Consider the following 23,169-nt stretch of genomic DNA (forward strand, 5'->3'; position numbering starts at 1 on the left):
CAAGCTGGCACCTGCAAGAGATCCTGTTCGGATGAGCGAAGCTGCTGTGGAGGGACATAGGGAGGGAGGCGGTCCTGTAGGTGTGTCGGGCCAAGGCAATGAAGAGCTTTGTATGTAATAACTAGGACCTTGAATTGAGCACGGTGGCTTATAGGCAGCCAATGGAATGATTGCAGGAATGGAGTGATGTTCATGCTCCTGCTTGCACCTGCTAACAGCCGAGCTGCAGCATTTTGCACCAATTGGAGTCTCCTAGTTAACTTAGATGGAAGACCAATATATAGTGCATTACAATAGTCAAGTTTTGATGTTACCATAGAATGGATCCAAGTGGCCAGGTTGGCTGTGTCAAGATAAAAAGCCATCTTCCAGGCTAGAGTGAGATTGTAGAAAGCATTTTTTGCAGCTGCCTTAACTTGTTTTTCTAGTAGTAGCGCTGGGTCCAGTAGCTCTTAACCGAGTCAGCGAGGGTCAAACAAACTCCATCGAAAGTGGGGAGTACCATAATAACAACAACATTCAATTTATATACCGCCCTTCAGGACAACTTAATGGCCACTCAGAGCAGTTTACAAAGTATGTCATTATCCCCACAACAAAACACCCTGCGAGGTGGGTGGGGCTGAGAGAGCTCCAGAGAGCCGTGACTAGCCCAAGGTCACCCAGCTGGCTTCAAGCAGAGGAGTGGGGAATCAAACTTGGCTCTCCAGATTAGAGTCCCGCACTCTTAACCACTACACCATGCTGTCTCTCAATGTCTTTCAGAATATCTGACTTCCCAACAAGCATCACTTTGGTCTTGTCTGGGTTTAATTTCAATTTGTTGTTTTTTAGCCATTTTACCACAGCTGTCAGGCAGTGATCTAAGATTTCTACTGCATACTGCGGGGACCTGGATAGTGAGATATAGATTTGGGCGTTGTCCACATATTGATAACACCCAACTCTATAGCTTCGAATGAGTTCTAAAGGTTTTACGTAGAGGTTGAATAACATGGGAGATAAGATTGCGCCCTGTGGAACCCCACAAGATAGTTCCCATTCTGGAGACAGCTGATCTCTGACGGCAACCCTTTGAGTCCGTTCCATGAGAAATGATTTAAACCAGTCCAGGGCACATCCTTTGATGTCCACTTTTGTTTCTAGACGCTTCAACAGGATGGCCTGGTCTACTGTGTCAAAGGCTGCAGACAGATCCAGGAGGAGCAATATGGAGGCGTGGCCTTTGTCTATATTCAGATGGAGATCATCCACTAATGCTACTAGTGCTGTCTCTGTCCCATTCCCTGGTCTGAAACCTGACTGGAAAGGGTCAGAGCGCTAGAATTATCCAAGGAGGACTGGAGTTGGTCAGCCACTGCCCTCTCAATCACTTTGCCCAGAAAGGGCAGATTAGAACTAGGTGTTCTAAGGAGATCCCTGAGTGGTGGCAGCTGGTTACCAGGGGGGTTTCCAGGGAACCCTTGATCGATGGTAGTTTCTGAGCAAGGAAAGGAACCATTTCCCCCTTCCTTCCACAACACTTCCCTTCTGTCAAAATGTAATCTGTAAGCTCCTTGGGCCTGGGACCGACTGTCTTTTGGCTTATGTTACTCTGGAAAGTGCCATAAATAAATAATAATTTAAATGCTGCTGCATCAGTTTCAAATAAGGATAAGCCATTCCTGAGTGGTATTGTGAATGAGTAGGCTTCTGATCTAGAAAGATTTTTGCACAAGAGCATTCATTTTGTCTATTTGCTCATCTATGTTTCAGATATACAGATGCCTACCATATGACCTTTGCTCTAGATCCAGGCCCATTTGAAACAACACAGAATTAAGTGTGAAGTTACACTACACAAGAGCCTATTACTAATTCACAATTGTTAATAATGGCAAGTGATGTTACAGAAACTTTGCTGAACATAGAAGTTATCTCTTTGCCACAGCTTGCAAGCCACAAAACATTTACTCCAGAGGAGTCTCACAAAAGTCTGTGGGAGCATTCCAAATGATTGTGAAGCAAGTGTGAAGTCTGCACTTCTGCAAAAAGTAGATGAGCACCACACACGTTTCTTCAAGCATTTTCAGATAGGCATTTTACAAACCATTTATTGTTTTGCGACTTGGCAATTTAAGCAGCAGGAACCAAAGGACAGAGGAAGTCCCCTCGCTCCAAGCTACTCGCAGAAGGATGGTCCGCCCGTCCTGTAACTGGGGTGGAAGTTGAATGTGTCAAAATAAGTGATCAAGTTGTCTGGGCCAGTCACGTCACTTTTCTCAGTGGAGGTATTGATCCCGGTATTCCTGTACATGCCAAACTTGATGAGATGATCCGTGAAAGTGTGGGGGCTGACATGGAAGCAGGTCTGTTAGGAGTGAAGGGCAAAGGGGTATTTCAGCCTTCTGCCAGAGACCCAGAGGCTTGAACAAAACATCTACAGCCTAAGACAAGGACTTGTCCCTCTAAAATAGACATCATTCACCCACTTTTTAAGTTGAAAGCTCATCTAAAGCACCAGGTTGTCTAGTGGGGAGAAGCAAAAACTTCCCAGAACAACTATGAGAGCTTTGCCCCTTCCCATTCTGCTGTTTTGCAATCATTACTTATGTGCCTGACTCTTGATGGCCACAGCATTCCTGAACTGAACCTTAATTATTTCTTTTCCTGGGTGCGGTGGGGGCCTGGGCTATCATTACTGCTGCTGCTCTGTGCAGCCAAAGTGATTGCTCATTTATTTATTTATTTATTTATTGGATTTGTATCCCACCCTTCCTGCAAGCGGGCTCAGGGCAGGTCACAACGTGCTAAAAACCACAATTTAAAACACAATTCAATAACAGTTAAAATCATAAAAAATAAAATCAACAAAACTCTTTAAAAAGTAGAGTGGAACAAAGCAAAACAGGCAAGGGACCAGCTCCTCAACCACTCTCATAGGCCTGGCGGAACATCTCCGTTTTACGGGCTCGATGGAACTGTAGTAAGTTCCGCAGGGCCTGTACAGTACTTTCATCATTTGAAAGGACTGTAATTGTGAAATTCAAAAACTAAACTCATGATTTAAAAAAAATAGTGATCAATCCTTTTTACTGCAGAGGAAAAAAGCAAACTCCACCCTGGAACAAGAAGTGCTTAAGGATGGGTTAATGAACACTGTGGCTACCATGAGGAGGCTGTGTGCCCAAATAGGCTTAGAAACGGAATTGGCTGCACAAGGGAGGGAGGAATAAAAGGAAAGAAGAGTAGTCTTTGTGGAATGGGGCTTAGTTCCAGGTAAATATATATTGGGCTCTTGCCCAAGGGAATTGCAGTGGCTCTCTGGGATCTCAGGTATTTCCCATCACCTGCTACCTGATTCTTTCAACCACAGGTGCTGAGACTGAATCTAAGGTTTTCTGTGTACAAAGCAGAATCTAAGAATCTAAAAAACACTTGGCAACTGTGCCAGGCAAAGTATATCAAGTGGTCTGTGGGTTAAATTCTGCAGATCCATTCTACTAAAAGTGGTGCTTTTCTTGGTTGCTGGCAGCTCAAAGAGCCTGGCCTCGTTTTGCCAAATGTGTGTACAAGAATCTGAGCCCTCTATACGAGGAGGACTCCTTTGAAATTCTTGAAAGGAAATCTCAGAGAAGTGAGGCTTGCACCTTTTTTGGAACTGTTTTCATGAGGGCAGTACAAGTATGCCCCCCAAGGCCTGAATGTGCAGGTTCAAATAAACATTGTGTGACCCAAGTTGGGCCGGGGTCCCCCAACCAGACTCACAGTACCCATAATATCTAAGATCCAGAGGAGTTAGCCGTGTTAGTCTGTTGTAGCAAAATCAAAGAGTCCAGTAGCACCTTTAAGACTAACCAATTTTATTGCAGCATAAGCTTTCGAGAATCAAGTTCTCTTCGTCAGATGCATGATACAAACTGGTCTATCATGCATCTGACAAACAGAACTTGATTCTCGAAAGCTTATGCTGCAATAAAATTGGTTAGTCTTAAAGGTGCTACTGGACTCTTTTTGATTTTGCATAATATCTAAGAATGGTTGTTCCCAAGCGTCATGGGGCTGGTCTCCGCTCGCAAGAGTTGGGCTTCAGCCTTCCTGAGCCAGAACAACCACGGGGGGGCAGTTGCCCCACGCTGGGACTCCACTTGTCATAGTCTGCACTATGGATGGTTTGAGATAGGGGAAGGTCTCCTCTGATGCAACTGCTGCTCCAGGCTGGAAGGGGGCCAATGCTAGCAGCAGAGTATGGAGGAGAGGGCTACCTTCCCACTTAGACTATGTGAATTGTGGGCTGCATCCTTCTCTCCTGGGAAGTGAAATGAATTCGTGGCGAGGGGGGACTCTAGAACTCCTTTAGTAGTCAGGCAGCAGGTGGTCAGAGGTCACTGCTGCCTGAGGTGAGGAACGTGGCTGTCCTATGGCACTTTCCTCAAGTGAAGTGGGGAGGGAGCTGCTGCAAGAATAAAAGGAGAGGGTGTGGGAGCACACGAAGAATGGCTTTCCTCTCTCTCTCTCTCTCTCTCTCTCTCTCTCACACACACACACACACACACACACACACACACACACAGAGTATTGTTCAAGGCTCCGGCATCAGGATGCCAAATGAAGAATCTGGCAGCCGTCCTGTGCTGCATCCACACAGCCTTGGCTATCGCCCTGTGGACAAGACAACCCAGTTTCAAACAAGTGCTCTAGCTAGCACAATATCCAAGGCTGTGTGGATGCCACCTGGGTGCCCTTGGCCAACCTGCCCCCCTCATGCTCAGCAACTGAGCGTCGGACCCCCTTTGCATCTCCCTTGCCTTGAGAATATAGCAGAGACAGTACCGGGGGGGGGGGCACCTTCCCCCCTGAGAATCTTAGAACTGGAGCATTGGTCTTGTATGCCATCCATCCCATCCCTCTCCCAGTAACATCCAAGCTTCCCAGTAAGGTGATCATCTCTCTCGTGATGGATCTACCCAGGATCCATGTCACCTACCCTTCCTCAGGGCATTCCTGGCACAGCATCATCACCAACAACCGCAGAACCCACTGTGGACAAAGAAGGTGCCTGAGGCCCAGGGGTAGCCGCCTCCCATCGCGTCCTCTCTCCTTCTGTTCTCGCTGTTCCATTTCCGCCTGGAACCCCTCTTGCACTTTGCACCTTCAGGGAAACCTGCAGAGTGCGTCTGCCACAGAAGCCCTGCTGAGGCACATGCAGGTGCGGTGCCAGCCAGGTCTTTTGAACCTATCTACTGTCTTGCAGAGAGCGTGAAGATATACACACAGCACTGTATAATTAAATAATTACTGTAATTGTTCCTTCTCTTGTATTTACCGGCATTTCGTGTACGGTGGGTGGTTTTCTGCCGTAGTCCATGTTGGTTGTTCTGAACAATGGATTGCGTTCTTTGATCCTGAATGACAGTGTTCAAGGTTACGTCAAATTCTTTGGCACAAAATCCACCACCATCCCTTTTGACTTCTCCCTCGCTTTTATGTTCTTCCAAAACAAATGGTAGCAGGTGTGGGGATCAATTATAATCAGAAATAACAGTAATTTTTTCTAACTTCAGGGAAACCATTCCATGAGGTTCCCCTTTGTGTTGCAGAGGATTCTGGGGCCCATTCTAGGGTAGGAAGTCTTCTTCTGCCACCTCTTTTGGCTTCCCCATTGCCAGACGACAACGGAGCAGCTGAGGCCACACAGCAAAGGAGGATCTCTGGAGAGCGGGCCGGCAGCCTAGGTGCTGCTTCTGCTCTTCTCACTGCGCAAGCCTTGGAAACCCTGCAAGGCACACCCACCCCCACCCCCAACTCTCCCAGGGATGCAGAATCCAGAGCATTTATGACACCCGTGTCCATGGGTTCCTGATGTGGCTTTGAGTGTCAATTAAACAAACACATAATTGTTTGGCAGGTGGGCACTCTCAGTAAGGCTGGTACCAATGGGCTGATTCTATAGAAGCATTTATCATAAGCTTAAGAGTAATTCAGGCAAGAGACTGAGCTGTGAAGAAAGAAATGCCTCCATTCCTATCTTACTGCAGCAAGGATGTTACCAGGGCTACTTGCGCATGCAGACCATTCTAGAAGTTCTCCTCAACACAGCCGTTCCCCAGGCACCCTCGCTGCCTCAGCTGTTCTCACCCAGGACACCAGGCCCCCACCCTATCCTCCACTGGAAGTCTTTCCTTTGAAAAATCAAGAATTGTTAAATCACTGTACTGTTTATCACAATCTATTGCCACAGTCTACTCATTCCCAGCTTTCAGTTTTAAAAAATGTAACACTGTAGTCTTTTTCCTTGCAGAGTTATAGTGCAGCTATACGTATAACTGCAATTCCTAATTTTAAAAAAAGTCCTTTGGTTAGGGAAGGGGATGGTGGCAGTTGTGAGGTTCTTAATGGTCACTGACCGTAAACAATAAACAAGCAAGCAGCTGTGTGGGTTGAGGCAGAAAGATGGTGCTGATGTGGGCAGGGCCTACAGAGAAAGGCTCACCTGCCCATCTAAGTGTCCAAAGATGGCAGCCTTTCCAAACAGGTCATGTCAAACTGGGGCTGCTTCCACACACGTTGGATAATGCACTTTCAATACTCTTTAGTGATCATTTGGAACTGGGTTTTCGTGTGTGAAACACAAAATCCACTTCTAAAGGATAACTAAAGTGCATTGAAAGTGCATTATTCAACGTATCTGGAAATGGCCCAGGTCTGGGAAAGAATGCAGCAAAGTAAGGGAAAATAATGACTAGAAGATGGCATCATGTGGATGCTCCCCAAAATAATGCTGCTAAAAGGAAGCCAAGTCAGAACAAAAGATCCACTTGGTAACAGTCTAGTCAGTGGCCCTTTCCGCAAAGTGCACTTAAGCCAGTGCCTCTGCATATTCATGCTGATCAGCACTGAATCGGCTTGGGCTCACAGCATTCTGCACAGCACCACCTCAAGATTTGGTGTGAGCTGACAAGTTGAGATATGTCTATTTGAAACCACCATTTGTGGGGGCTGGAGCTGACATCACTTTAAAAATTTTGTACATGCACCACCATAACAGTGCAGTGTTGGAACTCATTCCTGCCCCCCCCCCCCCGCAGTCCCTGTATTTGCTGATTTTGGGGGAAAACATGTATTTTTCATGCTAGTTCCACTCTTTTTTTTATTTTAAGCCAGGAAAGAGTCCTACCGTTGCTGCTTCATTCGCTTCCTCCCTCCTGATTTTAAAAGCCAGGAAAGGGTTAAAAGGCTGTTTGTCTCACTCCCAGCTATAAACACACTTTCTCATTTTTTTTAAGCCAGGGAAGAGTGCTTCCCTGCTGCTTTGTTTCACAAACAGCTGTGCAAAACACTCCCTCCCTTCCTGGCTATTCACACACATCTTTGGGTTTTTTCCTCTTTGGCATTAGGAGACTCCTGAAACATGCCAGTGTGTGCACAGTCAGGAGGAAGGAAGTGAACAGAGCATTGGCCTTATGAACCCTGTCTTGCTTTTAAAGCCGGGAGGGAGGAAGCAAACAAAGCAGTGGCGTTATGAATCTTACCTCTTTTTAATGATAAAAATGGTGGAAAAGGAGTTCAGAGAGCTGAGAGGGTGGGAGTGGTTACCAATGGGCAGCCAACCAATTAGTCCCTAGGAACAGGGGGAAGACCCAGTTAGGGACTAAGACTTTCACATACACATAGGACACATCAGCGGCAACTCAGAGGTGGCTTCAAGAAAAAGTCATGTTATATCCGCAGGGGGAAAACTCGGGGTGGAGGGAGGGGGAAGACGGACAATATTCGATTCTGTGTCCCATGACTCCCTTGCATATGCAGAACTCTGGAGATCATGGGAAGCAGAACGGCAACTGAACCGCTGCAAAATGACTGTGCCTGAGGATTTTTCCCTGCATGGAATGCAGGAAGCCACTGTTTTAAAGAGGAGCATCTCTACACATGGATATCCTCCAGGAGGGAGCAGCAAGGGGCCTAGAAACGAGATCAAGAATAACCTCCTTTTGTCTGGTTCAAAAGAGGAACTGTGAGATGGTGGCTGGTAGACGACCATGTCTATGCTTTGCCTGCAGCCCCGATGGGAAGGGGCAGAGCTTCAAAATGGCCTCCCATTTCCTCCCTTCTTTGCCTTTTAAAGGGACTTGTCTCTACACATCTGAGTGACTGCAGCTTTACTGTGTGGCTCGGCTGGGAAAGGGAAGGGGAGGTGCTCTAAGGCTAATTTGAAATGTTACATTTTTAAAAAGAGCCGTGCTGGAGAAAGGCTTCTTAATAGTATTTACATGAAGACCTGTTCTATTTTTCAAATTTCAGTAAGCCACTTTGGGAGCCAGATGTTTTTATCTGAAAAGCAGGCTGTAGTAAAGATATGACAAACCAGAAGCAGGCTGATCCCCTCACCTGTACCCACGGAACCATCCTGGGCGATTGAATCGGGGCGGCAAGTTCTCATGGACTTGGTAGTAATCGCTGGTCTGCTGGTCTTCCTTGTCCTCCCCTTTCTTGCAAGGGCCTGCAGCTTCAGCGAGAGAATCTTCTTGGGACATTGGGAAGTTTTTTTTAAGGGAAGAGCCGACTCCCTTTGCTGAGGACAAGTAAACCTGTTGGGTGGGGGAAAGGAGGAGAAAGCTGCACAGACATCAAAGAGCCTGGAGAGGATGGCGGTTGGCTGTTTTGTGCCACAAAGCATTGTTGCTAGGAAACAGCCCAGCAGTTACTAAGCAACAACAGCTTTCAAAGAAGCAGGAGCTCTGACTGGTTCAGAGTGGGGCTGCATGTCATTCAGAAAACTTAAACAGGAGAGGAAGCAGGTGCCTGCCCGACACCATTTCCCCACCACCATCACACAGTTGGGATGAACATCTGAATACTGCCCCCTTCTCCCAAGGCATCTTCCAAACAAGTCCCAGGCATGTTGGAGAAATTGCCCCCCCCTTCAGATACAATTAAAATTCTCACTTAGCAGCAGACCTGGCACAGAGGGCCATTTTCCTTCCTTTCCCGGGAAATTTGGGGGAGGGGAGGGGCTAATTTCTTTGTAAAAATGGACCATGCAGGCAAGGGGAGCTGTCCCCTCACACAGACAGACACGCTTCATTGTGCTTCCTTTCAGGAGGCCAAAGTGGGTCCCAGTTCCCAGTTCTTTATTTGTGAATCCAACCACAAATATTGATGATGCTAATAAAGCTCTACACCCTACAATATACTTTGGACCACCACCAATCATAAATCTCCACATTCAGGGGACTCTACCCTATGAGATCTATGTTGTTCCCTAGTGCAAAGTTTCATTTTTGTGCCCTGAAACAGCTTGACCCCTTGGGAAATGCAGATGAAGAAACGGGAGGTACCTGTGCCACCCAAAAAGCTTTGGCCCACCTCATATTATACACCCACACATTGGGTGGCGGGGGGGGGGATCTATGTCCTGCAAGGTGGCACGTGCTGGGTCTGGCCCAAGCACTGGTTCTGGCACCAAGAGCTTCTTTTTGGGTCCCCCAAGTATGATTTTTTATTTAATTTTTTTTTTTTAAAATTATTGGTGAGTTTAAATTTCCAAATTTGATACATACGTTCCCTTCATATCTAATTAATTCTGTTCCCCACCCTTTTCCTCCCCCCTCCCTATTGACTTCCAACAGCTTTCCAACCCTTATCCCCTTTTATTACTTAATTCTATTTCACTTATATTTTCCTGCAACACATAGATCATAATATCTCTTACTCTAAGCATATTCTGATTCTTTTATGCATATACTCTATCAAATATACTATCAGTATAGTATTTGTTATATACTATTCCATACAATATAGCATAGCATGCATTATAATATAACATATCATAACATCCCAATATAGTATGCAGTGTGATATACTAACACCATACATCATAATATATTATATATTGTATATAGTATAAATTTTCTGATGTATCAATTTTACTTTTCCTTTGTTAAACTATATATTCTAAATCAAATTTTCTTAATCATAAAATTAGCTTAGATTGTTATAATTAAATTTCCCCCTTAATGGTAAAGTCACTTCTCTCCTCCATTTACAACACCGCCCTTTAGAAATTCTCAAACTGCCACAGTTCTCCTTTCATATCCCATTTTTTCTCTAAATATTGTTTCAATTTCCCCCAATCAGCAATATATTGTCCTAGGTCAAGATCTTTAAGCTTCCTTGTCATTTTGTCCATTTCTGCCATGTACAGCAATTTGTAAATCCAGTCATCTATGGTTGGTATTTCTTGTACTTTCCACTTCTGCGCGTACAAAAGTCTTGCCGCTGTAGTCATGTAAAATAGCAATGTTCTATACTGCATTGGAACAGCTTCCATCCCCAAGTTCAGTAGCAACAATTCTGGGTTCTTATTTATTTGAATTTGTAAAATCTCATTAATTACTTCAGTTATATCTCCCCAATATTGCTTAGCTACTTCACAAGTCCACCACATATGGTACAATGATCCTTCATGCCTTCTGCATTTCCAGCATTTGTCTGACATATTCGTATTCCCTAGCACAATTTTCTTTGGTGTTAAGTACCATCTGTAGATCATTTTATATACATTCTCTTTAATATTCGTATAAGTTGAAATCTTCAATGTATTTTTCCACAGGTGTTCCCACGCCTCCATTGTTATTTCTTTATGAAAGTTTATTGCCCACTTCACCATCTGGATTTTAACTGTTTCATCCTCCATGTGCCATTTCAGAAGTAGTTTATAAATCTTAGATATTTCTTTCTTGCCTTCTTGTAGCATCACTTCTTCTAGTTCAGAATTTTCCATTCTTATACCTCCTTTTAAGCAGTCCGAGTTATAAAGATCTCTGATCTGTCTATATTGAAACCACCCATAACAAGGAGACAACTCTTCTTCTGTTTTTATTCTTAGCACTGAATGTTGTACTTGTGTTATCTCCTTGTAGGTTAGACGTTGCTGCTCATTGTCGACAGTTCTCGGATCTATTACTTCATACGGAACCACCCATGAAGGAATTCCATCTTCCATGTAAACCTTATATTTTTTCCAGACTGTGAAGAGGCTTCTCCGAATATAATGGAGCAAAAACATCAAGTCCGCTTTTACTTTATCACACCACATGTATGCATTCCATCCAAATATTTTTTTATATCCCTCCAAGGCCAGCAATTTACGATTTTTTAACGTTGTCCAATCTTTTAACCATACCAGGCATATTGCTTCATAATATAGTCTTATATTGGGCAGTTGCAAGCCACCTCTTTCCTTCGCATCCTGTAATACTTTCATTTTCACGCGTGGTTTCTTGCCTGCCCACACAAAGTCTGAAATTTTCCTTTGCCATTTATCAAACTGTTTTGAGTCTCGAATAATTGGAATTGTTTGCAGCAAGAACATCACTCGTGGTAAAACATTCATCTTTACTGCTGCTATTCTTCCCAACCATGATAAATTCAATTTATTCCATTTTATCAAGTCTCTCTCTATTTGTATCCACAGTTTATCATAGTTGTTTTTGAATAAATCTATATTTTTTGCAGTCAGTTCAATACCCAGATATTTTACTTTGTTAGTTACCTCACAGTCCGTTATCACCGTTAGTTCTTGTTGCTTCTGTTTAGTCATATTCTTGCATAGTATTTTTGACTTTTTTTTATTCACATAAAATCCAGCTAGATCCCCAAACTGCTTTATTTTCTCTATTACCTTTGGCATGTTTTCAATTGGATCTTCTACTATTAACATTATGTCATCCGCAAATGCTCTGACCTTGTAGGAAAATTCCTTTATTTTTATACCTCGGATTGTATCGTCCTCTCGTATTTGAACCATTAATATTTCCAAAACCAGAATAAACAACAATGGAGACAGAGGGCAGCCCTGTCTTGTTCCTTGGCTTATTTTCAATTTTTTAGTTAAGTCCTCATTCGCTACAATCGCTGCACTTTGGTCTCTATAAATTTCTCTGACCGCTTGTATGAACCTTTCTCCCATTTGCAGCTTTTCCATAGTGGCAAACATAAAGTCCCAGTTCAGATTGTCAAATGCTTTTTCTGCGTCCACGAAAAAGAAACCAACTTCCCTATCACAATGCTTGTCATAATATTCAATAGCGTTTATTACTGTCCTTAAATTGTCTTTGATTTGTCTGTTAGGTAAAAATCCTGCCTGTTCCTCTGCAATGAATTCCACCAGCCATCCTTTTATTCTCTCTGCCAAACTTTTGCAAATATTTTATAGTCATTGTTCAATAACGAAATTGGCCTATAATTTTTAACATTAGTCAAGTCCAGTCCATCTTTCGGAATCAGTGATATGTTAGCTTCGTTCCATGAATCAGGAATTTTTTGGCCTTGCATAGCTTCATTCATTACCTCTCTCAGAAAAGGTGCCAATTCGTTAGCCATCACTTTATAGAACTTTGCTGTTAGTCCATCCGGTCCCGGTGCTTTCCCCAATTTCGTTGATTGGATGGCCTCTTTTATTTCTTCCTCTGTCACTTCTCTGTTTAATTTTTCTTTCCATTCCTCCGACATCGTTGGTAGTTTCATTTTCTCCAGGTATTCCTCTATTGAACCCCTATTCACGTCTTTTTTCTGGTACAGTTTTGCATAAAATTTATAGAAGGCTTTACTGATGGCTGTTTGGTCCAGTAATATTCTATCTTCCTCTCGGATTTTAATTATAGTTTTCTTCTCTTTTTTTCTTTTTCAATTGCCAAGCTAGGTATTTGCCAGGTTTATTTGCACCTTCAAATGTTTTTGGTTCATTTTTTTCAAGTTCCACTCCAATTCTTTGTTGCTCATTGCCATCAATTGCTCCTGCAATATTTTTATATCCTGATATATTCGCTTCTTCCCTGGTCTTTTCTTAAGTTGCATCTCTTTGGCTTTAATTTTTTCCATTATTTCCTTTCTTTTTTCTTCTTTTCTCCTTCTATCTCTTCAGTTTAAGTCCATCAGTATTCCTCTAATTACTGCTTTGTAGGTGTCCCATACCTTGTAAGTTGACACATCCTTATTTATGTTGCATTGTATAAAGAACTTGGTCTCCTTTCGCAGCAACGCCATATTGTCTTTTATCTGCAGCAAGTCTTCATTTATCCATCCTCTTTTTTTGATATTTTTTCCGAATCTCCACATAATTGGGTTATGATCTGAGCTTACTTTAGGCATAATCTCCACATCTCTAGTCCACAACGTCAATTCTTTGGAAGCCCAGATCATATCAATTCTTGATAGTGTAAAATGTCTTGCAGAGTAAAAAGTATATTGTCTATTTTTAGGATTTTGTCTCCTCCATACATCCTCCAGACTTTCTTGCTCTTTGATTGCAAAAAATGACTTTGGCAAAAGTCCTCTTTTTTTCTGTGCAATTTTAGATTTCATGTCTTCTTCCAAGCTTGTAACTCTGTTAAAGTCGCCCGCCATAATTATTTGGTCATAAGTCAACTCTTCTAGTGGTCCTTGCAAGTCCTTAAAAAAGTTTTCTTTTGCGCCGTTTGGTGCATAAATTCCAATCACCAAAATCTTTTTTGAGTTCCAAATTATTTCCACCGCTAGATAGCTGGCTTCTACATCGCTTAAAACTAGTTTTGGCTGCAGCTCCTCCTTTATATACAATACAACTCCTCTCTTCTTCTTTTTGGAGGCAGCTGCAAATTCATTTCCCAGTTTTGCCAATTTTAAATACTTTAAGTCCTGTTTTCTAATATGTGTCTCTTGCAAGCATACTATATTACATTTTTCTTTTAGAAGCCAATGGAAAATAGCCTTAGGTTTACAAGGTGAATTTAGTCCATTTATATTCCAAGATATAATTTTACACTCCATGGTTACATTCTTGTACTTTTTGGTAAGTCCTTTTCATTGTCCCTAATAAAAACTTCCATCTCATGGCCAGATCTAATGTTCTTCCTTGTTCCACCAAATTCAAATGCCAGTCCTTCCGGTATTTCCCATCTATATCTAATTTTCAAGTCCTTTAACATTTGGACCAGCTCTCTGTATTTCTTCCGCTCCACCAACACCGATCTGGGCAATTCTTTCATGATTCTCACCACCTTCCCATCGACTTCTAATGGTTCTTGGAATTGTTTGCTTACAATTGTCTCTCTTATACTTCTGATCGTAAATTGCACAATCATATCTCTTGGTAGCTTCCTCTGTGCTGCGAATTTTGAATTAATTCTGTATGCCACGTCCAGGAGAGCTGCAATCTCCTCTTCCTCTCTTCCCAGGTAACCTGCCAAAATTTCTGAAATCTGTTCTTGGGCTGATTTTTCTGTAATCTCCGGAATTCCGTGCATTCTAAGTTGTTTTTCCATTTGTTCACATTCAGCTACGGCCATTCTTCCCTTCATTCCTCTCATCTCTGTTCTTTGTACGTCTGCTAAGGTGTCAACTGTATTCTCTACTACATTTACTCTCTGCTGTGTAGCTTGCAGTTCGTTCTGTACTTGATCAATTTTCTTTGTGAGTTCTGCCATCTCCAATTTGAGTGCCTCTTTAAAATCTTTAAAGTTCTCTTGCATCATTTCTTTAAGCTCTTTATTTCCTTCTGAAACTTTTTTGTCCAAGTTTTCCAGCGCAGTTTGCCACTCCTTCTTTGACATCATGGGGCTAGATCTACCTCGCTCCCACGAGTCCGCTATTTTCCTCAACTCCATGGTGTTAATTTACTCCTTTCTGTTAATTTTAAATGTCCCAATTCAGCTTACTTTTAAAAAGTTAATGCTTGCACGGTCCAAAATGTCGGGCGTCTTTTCTCTATGATTTTATATTGAAGTGATCGCCCTTACCCTCATCCAAGATGGCCTACTTCCGTTTTCTTTGAAGCCACAGCTTTGCCCTTCTTCAAGATGACGGCTTTCTACTTCCACTTTTAGCAAACCGCTTCTCACCAGTCTCTCTATGATTTTGACGCATTTCCTATTCCTCCTTTCTTCACAGCAGTTCTCGCGATGTTAAAACTTTCTCACAGTTCGTTATCTCCTCTTAGCCGCAGGTATGTAAACAGTAATCAGTTTTCCGCATTTGTTTCTCTTTATAATGTCACTTTTTAAAAATTTAACTTGCCGGAGTTCTCTCCTATATATAACAAGTCCCTTGCAGTTTTTAAATCGTCTTTATCTCTTTACTCCTTTTTATAATCTGTCCCGTACTGAGAGATAGCAATCTTTACCTTCTTAGACGTTTCTCTTGGGTTGTAATCGCTGCTTCAATTATCCGATCAATTCCAATTCCCTTCCTGGTTTACTGAAGCTTGGGCATGTAGGTCTTATGCCAGAAACTGACTCCAGAGCCGTTGCAGAGATTTTAGCAAACCTTTCTTCGTGTGGGACCTCAAGGGTGGAAGGGGGCTCGTTGTGTAGAACCCGCCTCACACCCGAGATCAACACACCCTCAGGTTCTCGAGCGTACTTGCCTGTTCCCCGCCTGGGAACAGGGGGCTGCGGGCAGTTTGCGCCCCTCCAGCCTCCACAAACAATGGCACGGACAGCCCAGCTCTTTGAGCTGCGTTAGACCTCCATGAATCCCAAACCGGAAGTCCTATTTATTTAATTTTATCATATTTATATTCCGCCCTCCCCGCAAGCAGGCTCAGGGCGGATAACAACATTAAAACATTTCATATAAATGTTCAGTAACAGTTATGTTTGGAGCTGGTGAAAATGTTGGGACTAAACCCGCGGGAAGCATTCAACAATATCAAACACCCACTTAAATAAATTTTTTATAAATTTTCAATATTTAAAGTGCAAGTGCTATAGACAAGGTTAGTGCAATACATTAGTTATAATAAATATACTAAATAGCTAATTCTTCATAACCTCAAACAAGCAATATAGCAGCAACGATTCATATACAATTTAAATACATTCTACTGGAACAACCGGGAACAATAAAGTTGGTGTTCATGTCCTGTCTCCATTGTCGTTTCTTCCAACAATTGTCTTAAGGTGTCTCCTCCAGATGGTAATAAAGCCGCAGGATTGAAACTGGCAAGGCGAACCTTTTCACCCTATCTGGGGCCGGCTGAAGCACAGATTTCACAAAAGCTTCCTCAGGAGTAAACGGCAAAACCACGGAGAAATCATAGGCTCGGAGACCCGGTCTGGGCGGCAGTAAATTCTAACGCGCGCTGGACTGTGCAATCTGCAGAAACCTTCTGTTTGTTGCTTCTGGGCACTCCAGTGCTGCATCTTGGGCTGACTGGATGATTTTGAGGATTGCTTCTAGGTTGCTTCTGGTTGAGGACTGCTCCTGCAGCAGTCAGGATGAAATTGTTGCCACATGCACTTCCTTTCATATGTATGCTTAGACATGTGGATTCTCTAACTGGATTTGGGACACTCACCCACAGGGTCAGCATGTCCATTGAGGCAGGTCTGGCAACTGCCTCGAGCGCTGAGGTGCCAGAGGGGGCGCCGGGAGCGCATGCTGCAGAACTGGCGGCAGCAGTGCTGGTGGCTGAGCGGGAGGCATGGGAAGCCACCCGCACACCGCACCGCACCGCCTGCCTGCCATGCCTGGCCCGCAGCTGCTGCAGCCTCCTAGCCCTCCCGCGCTGCTGCTGCCACCAGCACGCACCCCCGGCTGGGAGCAGCAGCCGCAGGCCAGGCGCGGCAGGCGTCCAGGGCGGCACACGGAGTGGGAGGGCTGGGAGGATGCGCGCGCACCTCCCCAGCCACCCGCTGCATCTGGTTGGGCGGCAGCGTGGGGCAGTGGCAGCAGCGCGGGGCAATCTGAGCAGGCAGCCTCCCAGCCCTCCCCCCCAGCTGCCCCGCGCCGCCGTCAGTACACAGCTGTGGGCCACGTGCAGCAGGCGGTTGGGGCAGTGTGGAGCAGCTGAGCGGAAGGGCTGGGAGGCCACTCTCATGCTGTCCCAGCTACCTGCCGCGCCCATGGGGCTGGCTGGCAGCAGCATGCTGCAGTCCAGGCGCACATGCGCGCGCTCTGCGTGTGCACATGGGGGAAGCAACAGACCTGAAGCTACCCCCGGCCTCAGGCGCCAGAAACCCTGGTGCCGGCCCGGCTGACCCAGAAAGGACTGTGACCAGTTTGGGGGAATTAAGCCTCTTCCTGGCTAGCCTGGAAAATCCTCATCAATGGGGGGAGGGGAGCAGAACATGTGGTTTTCGGGATCTTTACCTGGCTAGAATACAAACAAGCTCCAAGTGCCTCTAATAGCCTCCCAGCAACTACTAAACAACTTGTTGAGGGGATTATCGGGGTGCGAGGTACAGAATTGAAAACATACTCAAGCATAAGAACAGCGACACCGTTGTGTTAAGAGGGACATAACTCTATACGAACAGTTACATGAGAGGAGAAAGAGGCAGGCCTCCAGCTGAATGAGAAATCTCCACAAGAAAATGGTTAGGAGGACCAGTGGAAGAGAGAGAGAGATTTAAAAGGGGGGAAGGAGAGTTTTTAAGAGAAATGGAATAGGATTTTCTGCACCTCCCCCCCACCCCCCTTGTGCTGTCCCATTCTTGACTAGCTGCTATGTTCAGGTTGTGCTCAGTTTGGAACAGTTCCCAGGTTGCTCCCAATTTGCTTCTGGACCCATATACCATTCCAGCCCTTCTCTACCAGGGACCCACATCTCTGAAGGACCACCTCTCTCCAGCTGAGGCCCTGGACCACCTCCACTCATCCCCTCCTTCTGTCAGTGCCTTCTTTGAGGAGATCTTTGGGCAACCAGAGGAGGTTGAGGGGGGACATGATTGCTCTCTTTAAATATTTGAAAGGCTGTCATTTGGAGGAGGGCAAGGAGCTGTTCCAGTTGGCAGCAGAGGGTAGGACCCGAAGCAATGGGCTTAAATTACATGCAGAAAGGTACCCACTGGATATTAGGAAGAACTTTTTCAGGGTCAGAGTAGTTCAAAAGTGGAATCAGCTGCCTAGGGAGGTGGTGAGCTCCCCCTCACCGACACTTTTCAAGAAGAGGCTGGATGAATATTTGTCAGAGATGCTTTAGGCTGATCCTGCACTGGGCAGGGGGTTGAACTAGATGGTCTGTGTGGCCCCTTCCAACTCTATGATTCTATGACATATTAAACAACACAGAAACTGCCCAGTAGGAGCAACAGGTGGGGCACTCAGTAGTATAGTCTATAGTCCCTATCACTTTACCAATACATCCCTGTGAACCATTTCTTTACAGCACAAATGAATAGTTCAGTTTTGCATGGTTTGTGGAAAGCTAGGAGAGTGGGCGCTCTCCTGACCTTTTCAGGTAGGCTGTTCCACTGGGTAGGGGCCACAACAGAGAATGCATGTGTACAGGCAGCTGTTGATTTGGCCTGTTTTTCACCTATAGAAAGCCATGTTATAATGAACAAAGCTGCCATGGCAGAGCATAGGGAGAGAGACAGACCCACAGATATGTACCAAGGCAATGAAGGGTTTTGTATATGATAGCCAAAGCCTTGAATTCAACCTGGTAACTGTTGAGTAGCAAATGGAGTGATTGTAGAATGGGAGCAATACGCATACTCCACCTAGCTTCTAATAATAATCTAGCCATGGCATTTTATACCAGCTGGAATCTCTGAATTGTAATGTAATAAATAATAATAATAAATAATCTTTCCGCTGGGCCTGCAAGACGGAGATGTTCCGCCAGGCGTTTGGTGGGGGCTCAGCTGTCCTCTTGCCGGCCGTACCACTGAAGACCGTCTACCACCCATGCAGGAGCTCACAAAGCCTGATGCAGGGCATTTTGTAAGACCCAGGCCCTGAATTTTAATATTTATATCCGCCACTGAAAAATGTTGTTGTATACGGAAAAATGTTTTAAATGTTTTAATTGTTTATTCATGACGTTTTTATTGTTTTAAATTGTATGTTGTAAATTGTTGGTTGTTACACTGCCCTGAGCCCATCTGACAGGGAGGCTGGTCTAGAAATGTAATAATAATAATAATAATAATAATAATAATAATAATAATTAATAAATAGACTGTGAGGGGACACTTACGTAGAGTTCATTACAGTAGTTTAATCCTGATATTGCCATGGTGTGAATCTAGGTGGCCAGATCGGCGGCATCGCAATACGGGTCATCTTCCAGGTTAGTGTGAGTTGGGAAAAGGCTATTGTGACTCCTTCTGACCAGCCCACTGGCTCCGAAGGCCCAAAGGAAGAGCCTGAGAATCCAAGGCTAGGGAACCAGGAGGACCAAAGGCACGAGGGAGGCCCCGACAGTTCGGTGGATAGGGGACTGGTTGGAGGACCGCACCCAAAGAGTGGTGGTCAGTGGCGTTTCATCAGATTGGAGGGAGGTGTCTAGTGGGGAGCCACGGGGCTCAGTTTTGGGCCCGGTACTTTTCAATATTTTTATCAATGATCTGGATGAAGGTGTAAAGGGGCTACTCATTAAATTTGCTGATGATACCAAACTGGGAGGAATGGCAAACACCCAAGAAGATAATAGTTCAAATTCAACAAGACCTGAATACTCTGGAGAAGTGGGCGGTTGTGAACAGGATGCAATTCAACAGAGATAAGTGCACAGTATTACATCTGGGCCACAAAAATGTGGAGCACAAATACAGGATGGGGGGTACACTTCTGGCTAGTAGTGTATGCGAAAGAGATGTTGGAGTAACAGTGGACTGTAAACTAAATATAAGCAGTCAGAGTGGTGTAGTGGCAAAAAAGGCATACTCAGTCCTGGGTTGTATCAAAAGGACCATTGCATCGAAATCGAAGGAGGTCATAGTCCGTCTTTATGCTGCGTTGGTCAGGCCACACCTGGAGTATTGTGTGCAGTTCTGGAGGCCTCACTTCAAAAAGGATATGGACAAAATCGAGAGGGTGCAGAGGAGAGCGACAAGGATGATCAGGGGCCTAGAGACTGAGCCCTAAGAGGAAAGGCTGAGGACCTTGGGAATGTTTAGTTTGGAGAAGAGGAGATTGAGGGGGGACATGATTGCTCTCTTTAAATATTTGAAAGGCTGTCATTTGGAGGAGGGCAAGGAGCTGTTCCAGTTGGCAGCAGAGGGTAGGACGCGAAGCAATGGGCTAAAACTACATGCACAAAGGTACAGGCTGGATATTAGGGAAAACTTTTTCATGGTCAGAGTAGTTCAAAAGTGGAATCAGCTGCCTAGGGAGGTGGTGAGCTCCCCTTCACTGGCAGTTTTCAAGAAGAGGCTGGATGAATACTTGTCAGAGATGCTTTAGGCTGATCCTGCACTGGGCAGGGGGTTGGACTAGATGGTCTGTATGGCCCCTTCCAACTCTGTGATTCTGTGAACCAGTCACTCCAAAGTAGTGCCCTCCCTTGTGGAATGGGCTCACCAAAGGGCGGAGGGGGGTGGGAAATCCCAGTCTTTTCCAAAGCAGTATTTATTATTTATTTCTTTCATTTATACCCCACTTTTCCCCACATTGGGGATCCAAAGCAGCTTAGATCATTCTCCACTCCTGAATTTTATCCTCCCAAGAGCCCTGTGAGGTAGGGTTGGCTGGGTGTATGTGACTGGCCCAAGGGTATACAGTGAGCTTCATTACAAGCTGGGTAAAGAGAAACAAAAGGAATGCCTTTTGTGAGAATGAGGCTGTGTGTTGCTCCCATGGTCTGCATTCTCCTTTCCTGGTAAAAGGGAACACAGGCACATGAGAGCACAGAGCTCCATCTAGAGAACCTTCAGGAGAAGCTGCTGCCGAATCCCTTGTGGGTTGCAGCTGCTTTACATCATGGCGCCATCACCACCTCTGCTGGGCTGGGCGGAGGGGGAGGCCGTCCCCTGCCAAGGTGGCAGTATTGGTGGAGGTCAGCAGGCTTGCAATGGACTCCTGTACAAGAGGTGTTTCTCCACGTTATTTTCTCCTTGGAGGGAGCCTTGGGTGCTGCTCAGCTGCTCCAGGATCTTTGGGCAAGGCTGCCCCTTGGCTTCCTAAGCCTCTCTAGCCATGGGTATGCTTCTGCAGCATGTCCACTGCCAACCCCTGGAGATGGCTGGCATGGCACTACATCTCTCTGGGCTTGTGGTGTGCATGTTTGGAACCTGCACACAGCAGGGAACTTTTGAGAATGGGAGCGCCACAGAAAGAGAACTTGGCCCAAGGGGAGAGAAAGCACTGTGGTAGCATTTGCTCTGCTCAGACCCCACCCTGTACATCCCCTCAAGAGACCAGCCTCGCATAACGCGGGGCGGGGCGGGCAGATGTGGTAGCACCACCACCAGGCTGGGAAGCATTTCGTGGCCGCTTTCAGTGGCGTGCTCAGGGTCGTTCATTTGCAGTGCGCCACAGAGCCTCAAAGAGCGTCCCTTGCGACTGCATAACTCTCGCGCTCTCGGACATTATTTGCAGTCTGCCCGGGAGGGCAGGCGGCATGGCGGCATGGGATCGCCCGGTCTCGGAAGCGAAGCAGGCCGGTCCTGGATGGACCACCCCCCGAGGAAGGCGCTGGCAGACCTCCTCTGCTTCTCACTGGCCTTGGAAGCCCCAGCAGAGACCCACCCCTAGCTCGGTTGCGACTGGACGACACTTTACACGCCCACCGTCCCTCCTCCTCTCTCACCGAGACTCAAGGCGGGTCCGCAGGCGGAGTCGACACCGTGGTCACGAAACTGCGCAGTCGGGCACGCGCAGGCAGGCGGCAAAATGGTGACCGCAAGCAGAAAGAGCCCGCGAGCCTTTCACCGCCACGCTTTCAGCTCCGCGGGCGCGGCCCACTGAGCCGGCCTGCCGCGAGCGCCGTTGCTCGCGGCTCCTCTTTCTGAGCGACGGCGCCCGGCGCCTTGTCCGACCCGGGGCTGCGCAGCAGGGGACCGGGCACCAGCCCCGAGACGCAGGGCGCAGGCCGGGCGGCTCCTCCCCACGGCGCGGACGCAGCGTCACGACGGCGCCGGCGAGCATGGCGCGCATGGGGCTGCTGTGGGCTGGTAAGGCCGGGCCGGGCCGGGCCCGGGTTCTCTCCGCGCGCAGCTTGCGCTCCCCTGACGCCGCCTCTCCTTTCCTCTCCCGCCCGCAGCGCGTCCCCGGCTGAGCAGCCTTCGGAGCCCGGCGAGAGCCGCCTCCGCCGCCCGCCCGCAGGAGAGCCCCGCGGGGCCGGGCGCCCGCTCGCCTCCTTCGCCCGCCCTGGCCGCCGCCGCCGGGCCGCTGGAGGAGGAGCCGCTGCGCCACGCCGACTTCTTCCGCCTGCGAGAGCTTTTCTCCCTGCGGGACCTGCTGGACGCCCGAGTCCACCTGGGCCACAAGAAGGGCAGCCGCCACAGGCCAGTGGGGGCCGGGGGCGGGCAGCGGCCGGCCTGTTCAGGCGCCCCGGCGGGTTTCGGGCTTGCCTGTGGCTGGCGGGTGGGCGGCGCCCCTGGATGCCACAGGCGCGCCGGGAGGGCAGGCTGGCCCTGGGGGCGGCTGTTCTTCAACCGAAGGCCTCCCTTCACTCGGCGGTTTATGGCGCTGAAAGCCCCCCCCCCCCGCTCTCTTTCCAGGTTCATGGAGCCCTACATTTTTGGCTGCCGCTTGGATCAGGACATCATTGACCTGGACCAGACCACGGAGCTACTCCAGGCAGCCCTCAACTTCACCGCACATGTGGCCTACCGCAAAGGCATCATCCTCTTCGTGGGTCGCCACCGGCAGTTTGCCCACCGGGTGGAGGCCACGGCTCAGGAGTGTGGCGAGTATGCCCACACCCGCTACTGGAAAGGGGGCTTGCTGACCAATGCAGGGGTCCAGTACGGGGAGGGCGTCCGCCTGCCAGATCTCATCGTCTTTGTCAATACTCTCAGCAACGTCTTTGAACCTCACGTGGCAGTCCGGGATGCAGCCAAGATGAACATCCCAACCGTGGGGGTGGTGGACACCAACTGCAACCCCTCCCTCATCACGTACCCAATTCCAGGCAACGACGACAGCCCGGCAGCTGTAGAGCTTTACCTCATGCTCTTCAGGAGGGCCATAGCCAGGGCCAAGGACAAGCGCAAGCAGATGGAGGTTTTCTACAGCCTGCAGACCTCATCTGCTGCTGGCAACTCGAGCAGCCGCTCAGAATCCTTCTGAGATTCACCCCCTGCTCAGCCAGTTAGGAGCGAGGCTTGCCAGCAAGTGCATCTTGTGTTTGGGTCAGAGGAGTATCTCGAGAGCTGCAGGAGTGCCCTCTGCTTTTCAGGGGGTTGCTCAGCCCCATTTCATGGTCTTGCTCTTTGCTCTGCATTCCTTAATGGACAATAAAAAAAATTGTACTCACAA

At 46.8% G+C, this 23,169-nt stretch overlaps 2 protein-coding genes across 5 annotated transcripts; one reads left to right on the top strand and one right to left on the bottom strand.

The window, feature by feature from the left end:
* Positions 1-1,158: 1,158 nt before the first annotated feature.
* PIERCE1 (piercer of microtubule wall 1) lies at positions 1,159-21,581 on the bottom strand. Of its 4 annotated transcripts, none has more exons than XM_054997742.1 (4): positions 21,497-21,581; positions 8,368-8,567; positions 5,306-5,384; positions 1,159-2,350 (listed from the first exon to the last, which is right to left on the bottom strand). In XM_054997742.1, exons 2-4 carry the CDS (start codon positions 8,511-8,513, stop codon positions 2,162-2,164), a joined length of 414 nt encoding a protein of 137 aa, XP_054853717.1. In that variant the 5' UTR covers positions 8,514-8,567; positions 21,497-21,581; the 3' UTR covers positions 1,159-2,161. The 4 variants fall into 4 exon arrangements, with proteins under 4 accessions (XP_054853717.1, XP_054853715.1, XP_054853716.1 ...); XM_054997740.1 differs by having other exon boundaries at positions 5,279-5,384; XM_054997741.1 differs by having other exon boundaries at positions 5,279-5,384; positions 8,368-8,551; positions 21,497-21,574.
* On the top strand, positions 21,554-23,169 carry MRPS2 (mitochondrial ribosomal protein S2). Its single transcript, XM_054997738.1, has 3 exons — positions 21,554-21,860; positions 21,950-22,193; positions 22,410-23,169. Exons 1-3 carry the CDS (start codon positions 21,833-21,835, stop codon positions 22,978-22,980), a joined length of 843 nt encoding a protein of 280 aa, XP_054853713.1. The 5' UTR covers positions 21,554-21,832; the 3' UTR covers positions 22,981-23,169.

The sequence above is a fragment of the Eublepharis macularius genome, chromosome 14, assembly GCF_028583425.1.
Source record: "Eublepharis macularius isolate TG4126 chromosome 14, MPM_Emac_v1.0, whole genome shotgun sequence".
Taxonomy (NCBI): Eukaryota; Metazoa; Chordata; class Lepidosauria; order Squamata; family Eublepharidae; genus Eublepharis; species Eublepharis macularius.

Excerpts from the sequence above, each read along its gene's own strand:
- PIERCE1 (XM_054997740.1), bottom strand. The coding sequence starts at position 8,513 with ATGTCCCAAGAAGATTCTCTCGCTGAAGCTGCAGGCCCTTGCAAGAAA. Across the intron at positions 5,385-8,367 it reads GGATGGTTCCGTGGGTACAG|GATCAAAGAACGCAATCCAT; the intron begins GTGAGGGGATCA and ends ACTGTCATTCAG. Across the intron at positions 2,351-5,278 it reads CAAGAGAAGGAACAATTACA|ACCTGCTTCCATGTCAGCCC; the intron begins GTAATTATTTAA and ends CACTCCTAACAG.
- MRPS2 (XM_054997738.1), top strand. The coding sequence starts at position 21,833 with ATGGCGCGCATGGGGCTGCTGTGGGCTG. Across the intron at positions 21,861-21,949 it reads CATGGGGCTGCTGTGGGCTG|CGCGTCCCCGGCTGAGCAGC; the intron begins GTAAGGCCGGGC and ends TCCCGCCCGCAG. Across the intron at positions 22,194-22,409 it reads AAGAAGGGCAGCCGCCACAG|GTTCATGGAGCCCTACATTT; the intron begins GCCAGTGGGGGC and ends CTCTCTTTCCAG.